Source organism: Juglans microcarpa x Juglans regia, chromosome 8S (genome assembly GCF_004785595.1).
Source record: "Juglans microcarpa x Juglans regia isolate MS1-56 chromosome 8S, Jm3101_v1.0, whole genome shotgun sequence".
Taxonomy (NCBI): Eukaryota; Viridiplantae; Streptophyta; class Magnoliopsida; order Fagales; family Juglandaceae; genus Juglans; species Juglans microcarpa x Juglans regia.
Window position 1 is genome coordinate 1,589,156 of NC_054609.1, and position 12,168 is coordinate 1,601,323.

Sequence of the window (12,168 nt, forward strand, 5' to 3'; positions counted from 1 at the left end):
ACACATAAAGCCCATTGCAAAAATCACCCACTCCAATCAGCCTCGTCGATTGTGGGTCCTGAAAGAAAAAAATTTTAGAGGAAAAAGAAACAATCAATTTGTGTTAGTGGTGAGCTGAGGGACTGACAAGAGATTAAAATGAAAATCAGGGATAAAATAGACATTAAAAAGGGTAAGGGAAGGGGATAAGTGGCAAGTGCCGATACCCTTAATAGAAAGGGTATGGCCATTCGGAAGTCTAACCGAGAGAGAAGGGGGGGGGATTGCAGATCAACAAATGCACTTCGGTCATGGCACATGTGGGCGCTAGTGCCACTGTCCACGACCCAATCTCGGTGGCTATCAAAGGAGAGGGAAGAGGAAATGGCATTACCGACGAAGTTGGTGGAGATGGGTGTGGGGTTCAGCAAATCCATCAATTTCTTGTAGAGTTATGGTGTCAATCCAAGGAGAGGCGAGGAATCGGCAGAGAAAGAGGCTTGATTGACTATCGGTGCTGAGCTAGGCAGTGGTTTGCCGAGAATGGATAGGCGCGGCTTGGATCGTGGGTCTCGTCTAGATGGGTAGCCGATAAACCTCCAGAAGCGGTCACGGGTGTGGCCCAATTTGCCGCATTCGGTGTAGCGAAGATGGCTCCGTGGGTTGCTGGAGGTGGCGGCTGCAAACACCATGGAATCCGACGGCAGTGGGTGGAGCTGAAGAAGGCGCTGCTGTTCTTCCTGAAATAAAATAGAAAAAACCATGGTGATGGGAGGAAGAGGGTCCATAGCTAGGATTTGGGTTCTGAGTTGGGCAAAGGAGTCGTTGAGGCCAAGGAGAAACTGGAAGACACGCTCATCATCAGGTTGTTTTTGCATGTCTTTGAGATCATTGATGTTTTGAAGGTGACTCAATTCATCCCATATTTGTTTGATGTGGTTGTAATACTAATGGATGGAATTGGTGTTTTGTTGCAGAGAGGAGAGCGCACGCTTAAGGTGGTAGAGACGGGCGTTGTTGCCATGGCTAAAACGCGACTGGAGGTCAACCCAAACGTCGCATGGGTTTGTGTGATATTCAAAGGAGTTGGCTAGAGATGGACTGATGGAGTTCAAAATCCAGGTAAGGACCATGTCCTTGGTTTGGTTCCATTGTTTGTATTCGGGAGAACTAGAATCAGGGATGGGAAGGGAGCCATCGACAAAGCTGAGTTTATTCTTGGCATTGAGTGCGCGGGTCATGGCTTTTTGCCATTTTGGAAAATTATCTCCTATAAGGAGACCAGAAACAAGGATTAGGCTAGGAGAATAAGAGAGATGGAGAATATATGGAGAGGGGACATCGGTTAGGGAAGAGGAAGAAGAAGAGGAAGACATGGAGGGTACGGGTTAGGGAGGGATCGTGTTTAGGCTGATACCATGTTAAGAACGTGAGACTAGAATAATTTATTCTCAAAATGACTTGTCGATTACAATGATACAATGCTGATTAAATAGATACAGGAAGTCAAACTAAATATGGAAATAAACAAATGTAAGGAAATAACTGATATTTACAAATCAATGAAAAATAACTGATGATTCCTTGGCTGATTTTGTGCAAATTGAAATCCTGAGAATTGAATTTGATTGTGTCAATAATATCAACTATTTCTACCAAACCCAGTACTAAAAAAGCAAAATACAAGCAAATATATTGAAAACATATTTTTCAAAAGAAAATTCATATTGTAACCTAAAGGAACAGTGTAAAACTCTAGTTGAAGGTGACATACGCTAACCATGGTGAAGAGTGATACAAGAAGGGTCCACCAAAGAACCTGTCAACTTTTTCACGAAAGTGATAGATTAACCCCAATCAACTTGAGAGAGAGAGGCTAAAGTTCGTAAATTAACCCCAATTAAGAGTAAAGAAACGTGCTGTTTGCACCCGAATTTAAGGGTTTTTAAACAACTTTAAAGTGGGCTACTCTTTGCAATTCTGGCCCACAAGTAAACTTTCATAAAAGCTGTGACTATTTAGGATGCATTTATCGCTAGCGTATTTTTGTTCAAATTTGTTGTTGTATATTTTTTTTATATTTTTAATCAAGAATTTTAAAAATATATAACTTTATTAATAGTGAATTTTTTAATCATTAAGTAAAAAGTAAAAATTAAAAATATTAAAATACTCTAGTGGTGACATTGAGGGGCTAAGTAGCATTTTTCTTTCTATTTTATCATTTAGATCTCATTTGGATAGTGAAAGATGAGATGAGTTAAGTTGAAAATTGAAAGTTGAATAAAATATTATTATAATATTATTTTTTAATATTATTATTATTTTAAGATTTGAAAAAATTAAATTGTTTATTATATTTGGTGTGAAAATTTGATAAAATTGTAATAATAAGATAAGATGATATTATCGACATTGAGACAATATTTAAATTTCCAAAAACTAATATTTTACCCACTTCGATAAAATTTAACTGTCAAAATTATGTAGGATCATATTTATCATACATTTTAACTATCATAATTAATAAAAAACAAGTAAATTTTTAATATTTAGTTCTTAATAATTAAAAAATGCAATAAGTCATTCAATAGTTAAAATGAAAAGTGAAAAATTCTATGGCTACTAATTTTTTTTATACATTGTAAAAAATAAGACTATTCATCCGGATTTTAGCCTGTAAACCTGGATATATCCGGACCGGAACCCAGGTTTCAAAATCGGACCGAAAGTCGGATTGAAACCGATTTTTAAAAACCCAAAACTCGGATTCTGGGTTGCACCTGTTTTTTCTTAGATAGTACGAATTCACTCTACCACACAAAAGCTCCACTCACCAAAAAGAACTTAGTGTCTCTGATACCACTTGTTAAGAATTTGGGCTTCCTAAATTCACCCCCCAGGATCTACCATTTGGTAAAATATGAAGAAAAATATAAAAAATAATAATAACACAAGAATTTACATGAAAACTCTCAAACAGGAGAAAAACCACCAGACCCAGAGAAAAAAATATACTATGTGAAAAAATTATTACAATCACATAATTTTTCTCCTCACCCCAAATGACACCCACAAATTACGAAAAAATTTATTCATTATTCATTTTCTAATTATTCTTTTATCATCTCATAATATGATCCTAAAAGATAAGTTCATAAATAAAATAAAATAAATAATCTCCAATCATCTAATAATGTTAAATTTTTGTAAAATATTTTATAAAAATATTTCTTATTTTAAAATATAATTGTATAAAGAATCATAAAAAACATATTACTCATCTCTTTAATGAGAAATAATATTTATGATCCTACTTTCTAATTGTGTGCACGGTGCCTCCTTAAAAAATAGATAAAAATTTAAAATTTCTATAATATATATATATATATATATATATATATATATATATATTTAACGACGATCGACTAACCTCATGTTTTATTAGAAGGAAAATGTTATTCTTACTGTTCATTTCTACTGCTATATTCTATTGTTGTGATTTTTTTTTTTTATTTAATGATTAAGGAATTGTTGTTTTAATAATATTATAATTTTTTTTAAAAAAATATTTAAAAGTGTTAAAAAATACATGTAAAAAAAAGCGAAAAAAAAAAAAAAAAAATTTGCCTAACAGTAGCTCCCAGCTTTCGCTGGGAGCGGTGGACGTAGCACGACCCTTTTTAGAAAGGGAACTGCTATGGGTCCCGAATTCGGGACCCATTTTGTGTCCCGAATAAGCTTTTTATTTTTCTTCTTTTTTTCCTTTTTTTTTATGTATTTTTTTAATCATCATAAATTTTTTTTAAAAAAATAAAAAATCACAATATCATTAAAAAATATTTTTTTAATCATTCAGCAAAAAAAAAAAAAAAAAAAAGATTAAACATTCAGGACACATTTTGGATCCCTAATTCGGGACCCAAAGCATTTTCCTTCTAGAAATACGTATGCAAGATTTATGTACTTTTACCATATTTAGGATTCTCTTTTTTTTTAAAAAAAAATGGAGCAAGTGAAGAGGTAACGATAAAGAAAATCTTCTATTCACCATATTTTCGATATCAAATAATAAGATAATAAATATTTTTTTAAGCTTTTTAATGATATATAAGAATATAATAGTAAAGAGAAATGATAGTTACAGTTGTAAGTGTGTAAGTATCACGTAATTATCTTTAAAAAAATGAATAAATACAATACATATATAAAAAAAAAAAATTAATTTTTTAATAATATATCTCATTCTTTTTTAAAACGATTTCACAATACTTACATACTTTATAATTATATATACCATTACTCTCGTAGATATTGGGAAAGCCTTCCATATGAGGATGTAATTTCCTACTCATGTTCCTCATTGATCTGCACTAGGAACTAGAAAGACTTTGACTCTTCAAAAGCTTTTAAATTTCCAGTCTTTTCCCATTCCTCTAGGTTTCGCTCTTCCACCCTTGATAGACGTTGATAGACTGTGACTACTTGGGCTGAAATTAAAGTAGATTCTCATTTTTACCGTTCACACCTAAATATGTGTGGAAAATAATATACAATTACTTTGACTTTTAAAAGGCGTGTGGGAATACTTGTGTTGAAAAAATCTTAATTTTTACGTTGAGTTCAGCGTGTTGGATAGTCTTCTTGCTTCTTTTATATATTACTCGGAGCTTCTTGTCATTGTATGCCTTAGAATCTGAACTCTACCTGCAGGCTTCGAACATCCCATTCATATATTCCCTCTTCTTATTCTGAATCTGAACCCAAGGAGCACGATATATTCCTCAATTTTAGAGGTGAAGACACCCGCAATACTTTTACCGACCATTTATATTAGGCTTTGATTGATAAAGGGATTAGCACCTTTAAGGATGATGAAAAAATTGGTATTGGAAAACCCATTTCCCCGGAACTCTTGCTTGCAATTGAGAAATCGAGCGTGGCAGTCATCGTGTTGTCAAGAAATTATGCATCTTCGACATGGTGCTTACAAGAACTTGTAAAAATTATTGAATGCATGAAAGAGAGGGAGATGAGAGTTTTGCCCATTTTCTACCATGTGGATCCTGGTGATGTGCGAAATCAGACGGGCACTTTTGCAGATGCCTTTGCCAAACATGAGATACGTTTTGAGAAGAACTTAGAGAAGGTGCAAACATGGAGAAATGCATTGAGAGAAGTGGCTAATCTCTCCGGACGCCACTTACAGAATGGGTAACAATTACTAATCCTCTTTTTGTCTTCGTCTTAACTGCAAAATCGGCTTTCATTACTGTTATTGTACGTGATACAAAGTAATTGCAACTTCCCTTCTTTCTCTGAGCTAAAAAGCATGATTTAATTTATGGAGTTTTAAAGGTTTCATGCAATTATGAATTGTGCTACGTAGAAGTCCCACACCAGTACATACTATTTACAATTATATGATTTTATTTTTTATTTTTATATTTCATATTTTAATTCAATATAAAATATGTGAATAAAAAAATAAAATCATATATTTTTAAGTTGTGTGCAGGATGTGGAACTTAATTATGTCTAGAATTGTTTTACAATTATATATGTAGTGTCGTGATTCAATTTATGGAAAATTGGTATATGTTGCGGAAGTTAATGAGATATTTAACTGAGAATCAGCACCGTACAATTCATTTTCTTCATTATATTGGCAGAATCAGGGTGTGCACCCTCGTTGTACAACTTGTCCAACAAATTAGTGACCTGCCGATTACGGCTACCCATCGTAAAATTATGATAGGAATGAAACGAGTACTACGTGTATTTAGCAGCATGTTAATCTTTACAGTATATATAGGAGAGAAGCCTGATAGCAAGAAAATTAACCATAAGAACAACTATATATTATGAAGGGGGTCATTTGCAATAAATCACGGATGTCTTCCCTGTGTTTAAAAAAAAAAAAAAAAAAAAAAAAATATTCTTGAAGTAATTTTCTTCAATCCTTACAGGCGTGAGTCAGAGTTTATCGAAACCATTGTTGATAGTATATTTCGTGAATTGAGTGATACACTCTCGATTGTTGACGAGGATAGCCTTATTGGAATTAAATATCCAGTTGACGAATTATTGTATTCGCATCTACAAACATGGCGAGATCATGAAGTGCGCTTTATAGGATTATGCGGGATAGGCAAGACAACTGTTGCACGAGTTGTATTTCAAAGAATCCGTTTTGAATTTCAAGCTTGCAGCTTTCTTGATAATGTTAGTGCAGAATGTAATGTGGATGCTTTGCTAGAAAAACTCCTTTCTGACATGAAGTTGAGGAGTGAAAAAGAAAAGTGGGATGCAAGTAAGGGAAGGGCGGTGATAAAGAATAGACTGTGTTTCAAGAAGGTTCTTATTGTTCTTGATGATGTTGATAAAAACGAACAATTAGAAACATTAGTAGGGAACTGCAATTGGTTCGGCAAGGGGAGTAGAATTATTGTAACCACAAAAGATAAGCATTTGTTGAAAAGACATGATGGAGTTCGAGATGAAAATATATACATGGTTAAAGGATTGAATGAATACAATAAAGATCTTGACTCGAAGCTCTTTTGTCAAGAAGCCTTTGGCAAACCCGATTGTGGAATAGATTTTTTGGATCTATGCAAGGATTTTGTACGTTATGCTAGTGGCCATCCACTAGCACTTAAAGTCTTGGGATCCTCTTTATTTGGAAAAGGAAGAGAGGTATGGCAAAGTGCTCGAGCTAAATTAAAAGCAATTCCAAATAAGGATATTCAGAAAAAACTTCAGCTTGGGTTTGATGCACTCGAGGACACAGAGAAAAAATTATTTTTGGATATTGCGTGTTTCTTTAATGGTGATAGAAAGGATCGAGTAATAGATCTACTAGAAGGTTTAGATTGCTACCCTACCATTGATATAGAAACTCTTATTGACAAATCTCTCCTTACTAGTTCGGGAAAAAGACTGTGGATGCATAATTTACTACAAAAAATGGGATGGGAAATTGTTCGTTGTAAACACCGTCGGAATCCCGGAAAATGGAGTAGATTGTGGCTTTCTGATGATATACTTCACGTGCTAAAAAAAAATACGGTAAGTGTCATAGTATTTAATATTGAAACTTAGAGAAGTATATATTTGTGCGGTTTTTGTAAAATCATTGGAGCATCATTTTCAGACACTAACAACTTACTTCTTGTGTTCTAGGGAACAAATAAAGTTGAGGGCATAATGATGAATATGCCACCCTGTGAAAAACAGTTGAAGGCTAATGCCTTCTCAAAGATGAAATCTACATTTAAACTTTTGGGACAAGTGATGATTTCACATACGCCACTCCACGAAGAACAGTTGAATGCTAACGCCTTCTCTAATATGAAAAGGCTAGGATTGCTTAAAATCTGTAATGTGCACCTTCCTGCAGGCCTTGAATATCTTTCTAATGAGTTACATTTGTTGGAATGGCATGAGTATCCTTTGACTTCCATGCCAAATAATTTCCAGCCACACAACCTTGTCGAACTGATTATGCCTCGTTGTCGCTTGGAGCAACTGCCCAAGGGATTTAGTGTAAGATTTTAACTTATACAACTTTGTTAATCTTTTGTTTTTCTTTTATTTTTTTTTAATGAACTCTGAATTTACTTGTTTTCTCTTTTCATATTTATTTATTTCTGATTACAGAACTTGAACAAATTGAAAGTCCTCGACCTCAGTAACTCCCAAAACTTAATCAAGACACCTGATTTCACTGGTTTCTCAAATCTGCAAAGGCTCATTCTCCAAGGTTGTACTAGATTGTACGAAGTGCATCCATCTATGGGAGTTCTCAATCGACTTGTTCTATTAAATCTCAAAGATTGCCAGAGTCTTGCTAGCCTTCCATACGAGATCAACTTGGAATCTTTAAAAACTGTTATCCTATCTGGCTGTTCAAACCTCATTAAGTTTCCAGCGGTCGGGGAAAATATGAAACGTTTGTCAGAGCTTTACTTGGACAAGACGGCGACAAAAGAGGTACCATTATCAATTCAGAATCTAACTGGTCTGACTTTACTAAATCTTTCCGGTTGTAAGCAGGATCATCCATCCGAATTATGGCATTCGTTGTTCTGCCTCTCAGCACTAACCTCTTTAGTAACTCTTGACTTGAGTGATTGCAATCTGTCAGACGGAGCAATCCCTGGTGATCTTAGTGGCTTATCTTCACTTGAATCTCTAAATTTGAGCAGAAACAATTTTACACGCTTGCCTGATAGCATATCTCAGCTTTCCAAGCTAAAATTCCTCTACTTGGATAATTGTAGCAAGCTGAAATTATTGCCCAATTTTCCCTCGGGTACACAATTAGTAATGGCAAGGGAATGTTCTTCACTCGAAAATTGTTCAAATCAAGTTACAGTGTGGACTTCATACGAAACTGGATTCACAATTATTAACTGCCTCGGCTATGTCGATGATGAAAAATCCAAAGTTTCTTTGCAAGAGCTGCACTTCCAGCCACGGTGGAGGCTATTGAAGATACTCAGGAAATCACCCCAACGGCTACTAAGCCTTACATGAAAACCCAGCCATACACAAGTCACCCAACGGCTACAAAGCCATACATGGAAACAAAGATACCTAACGGCTAAAATACAAAGATGGAAACTCATCAACTTTCCAATTGTTCCTCAATTGTAATGTTACACTATAATTTCTATTTCTCATTCACACATATGTACGGTAAATATATATAGTGAAAGGCTCTCCAATATACTCTCATGCTTTGTGAGACATTGTGTCAAACAGCTTGTGTTCAATTGTCTTTATGGTATCTAGAGCCTTGTGAGAGCAAGAGAGTCTTACTCCCATGGCAGCCCTTTCCCTCTCAGTGAACAATTTTTCACTCTTCGTTTGAACTAGGGAAATTATCCCTTATGGAGAGAACAAGTCGTGGCCTTGGCTGAGAGCCAAGACCTCATGCATCACCTCACGGCCTCTGTTCCTCCACCCCAATATGAGCCCAACGATGACCCAACAAATACCACACAACCTCAAATTAGCTCTACTTACCTCAAATGGCGGAAGGAAGACAGGTTGCTTCGTGGATGGATCATCGATACTCTATCCGAGGAGTCCCTTAGTCTAGTTGTTGGCCTTGACAGCTCCTATCAAGTGTGGCATGCTCTTCAAGAAGCATATGCCCAGGATTCCCAAGAAAGAGAGTTTCAACTCACTCAGCAATTAACCTACATGCGCAAGGAGGACTCGGTTTCTCTTCAGGTACATCTCAAAAATTTTAAGTCCATTTGTGATAATCTTGCAGCGATCGGGCAACCCATGAGTGATAAACTCAAGGTGTTTGCTCTCCTCAATGGACTCGGCCCCAAATATGAGCCCTTTATCACCACCATGCTCAAGCCACCGATGCCTTCCTATTCCGAGGTAGTGCCGCTGCTGCAGGGCTTTGAAACGAGGAGCCAATTGCACGACATGTACAATGCGCAACACTCTGCCTTTTATGGTCATGCTACGAGTCACCGCAAAAGCAAAGAGAGACCTTGGTCCTCCTGTGGATGTGGTTTTTCCCAAGCTACACAAGTGGCACGTCCAGGCCATCAACACAGTCAACACAGTGGGCCCAAAAATCACGGACCACATTCTGGAACGGTCCATGAAAATGTCAAAGAAAATAATCGTATTCCGACTTGTCAAATATGTGGGAAGCAAGGGCATACCGCAATTAAATGTTGGCACCGGTTCGATCATGCTGTTCAACCCAATGATATTCCTCAAGCATTGGCTACCATGACCCTCGAAAATAATATTCATGATACCGAGTGGACAGCTGATACAGGTGCCTCTGCCCATATGACAGGTAATTCAGGTATGCTTTCTAATCTTCGTCAATATCTTGGTAATGATGCTGTACTCATTGGTGATGGTAGTCTTCACACAATTACACACATTGGTGACACTTTTATTAAATCTGGTAACTCGTGTATTAAATTAAAAGACGTTTTACTTGTTCTTGACTTGGCAAAAAATTTATTATCAATTAGTCAATTAACTTCTTATTACCCTTATAACTGTGAATTTTATGGTGTTGGTTTTTCTATTAAGGAAAGGGTGACCAACTGCACTTTACTGAACGGCCGACGGAAGGGTAATTTATATGTTTTGAAGCACACTTCTCAAATCGCTTTCGTACAGTTTCTAAAGAAGTGTGGCATCAACGGTTGGGACATCCTCAAGCTTCCACTCTTCAAGTTTTACGGTCTAAAGGTCTTATTTCGGTTATTGGAAAAACTAAAATCAACTCTATTTGTGAGAGCCGTCAACTAGGAAAAATGAGCAAACTTCCTTTTGTTCAATCTTCGCATGATGACTTCAATATGTTTGATAAAATTTATTGTGATTTATGGGGACCTGCTCCAGTTTTATCTGTTGGTAAATTTCAATATTATGCTTGTTTTGTTGACGCCTTCACCAAATATATGTGGTTTATTCCTTTATGAAAGAAATCTGATTTTTTTAATGCATTTCTCTTATTTGAAAAATTAATTGAAAGACAATTCAACAAAAAAATTAAAGTTTTTCAAACGATGGCGGTGGCAAATTCACTAACCATCAACTAAATCTGCATTTTCAAAACCAAGGAATTTTTCATCAATATTCATGTTCTCACACTCCCGAACAAAATGGCTCGGTAGAATGACGACATCGTACAATCCGTGAACTTGGTATGACCTTACTTTTTCAAAGTGGCGTTCCTAAACGTTTTTGGGTCGAAGCTTTTTCAACTGCTGTTTTCTTAATAAATCGGCTCCCTTCTTCTACTTTAGAACTTCAATCTCCTTTTTTTCTTCTCTATGGTCACTACCCGGATTATACCTCCCTTAGGATTTTTGGCTCAAAATGCTATCCCTATACTTGGGATACTAAACAAAACAAGTTTGAACCCAAAACCCTTCCTTGTATTTTTATGGGTTATAGTGACAAACATGAAGGTTATAAATGTTATCATCCTACATCTCATCGAACCTTCATTTCTCGACATGTTGTTTTTGACGAGTCCTCTTTTCCTTATAAACAACCTGGAAATCTTCACCTTCCCTCCCCTGGTGATCAAGTTTTATCTACCTTTATTGATTGGCGTTCCACTAACAATTTACCTTCTAATCCTTTGGATGGTTCTAGTGTTTCCTCTATGCAGGCATCTCCTTCACCGCCTATCCCCACACTACATGAGATTGACCACATTTCTTTGTCGTCTTTGCCGCTTATGCAAGAATCATCCCTCATTCAAACAACCAACCCTACTCCACCAAATAGTGATCCACCCACCTCACAACCTCATCATCCCACCATGGTAACTTGATCTCAACTTGGGATCCACAAACCTAATCCCAAGTATGCTCACTATCATTCCCTAATCGAACTCCCCAAGGAACCCAAGACAATCCGTTCTGCTCTTAACCATGCAGGTTGGACCAAAGCAATGCAAGAAGAAATTCAAGCTCTTCATGAGAACAAAACATGGACACTTGTACCTCATCAACCTCAAATGAATGTTATTGGATGCAAGTGGGTCTTCAAAACAAAAATCAAGGCAGATGGTATCTTAGATCGACTTAAAGCTCGTCTTGTTGCCAAGGGATTCCACCAAATTGATGGTGTCAACTACACAGTGACTTTCTCTCCAGTCATAAAACCATGCACCATAAGGATCGTCCTCAGCCTTGCTCTTGTCCATAATTGGGACATTCGTCAACTCGATGTCAAGAATGCTTTTCACCATGGTGACCTTCAAGATGACGTATTTATGGAACAACCTCCAGGTTTTATCCATCCAACTCTTTCCTCTCATGCTTGCAAATTAAATAAAGCATTATATGGGTTAAAACAAGCACCTCGTGCTTGGTTTGATAAATTTAGTAATTTTTTAACTGCTTATGGTTTTACTTGTAGTTCCGTTGACCCTTCATTATTTATTTATAATTCCCCTATAAGCACAATTTATTTATTACTTTATGTTGATGATATAATTCTCACGGGTTCTGACCCCACTCACCTTACTACTTTCATTCATGCTCTTGGGGAACAATTTGCAATGAAAGATCTTGGTCCTTTGCATTATTTTTTGGGAATTCAGGTAACTCGCAACTCAGATGGCCTTACACTATCTCAGGCTAAGTATGCGCTAGAGATTTTGGATCGTGCTCAGAT

The 12,168-nt window shown here is 36.3% G+C and overlaps 1 protein-coding gene across 1 annotated transcript; it reads left to right on the top strand.

Moving 5' to 3' along the window:
• Positions 1-929: 929 nt before the first annotated feature.
• Positions 930-8,520, top strand: LOC121244769 (disease resistance protein RUN1-like). The gene is made up of 6 exons (XM_041142976.1): positions 930-1,043; positions 4,817-5,193; positions 5,949-7,050; positions 7,165-7,195; positions 7,286-7,527; positions 7,642-8,520. The coding sequence occupies exons 1-6, from the start codon at positions 930-932 to the stop codon at positions 8,518-8,520; spliced, it is 2,745 nt and encodes a 914-aa protein (XP_040998910.1).
• The last annotated feature ends 3,648 nt before the right edge of the window (positions 8,521-12,168 follow it).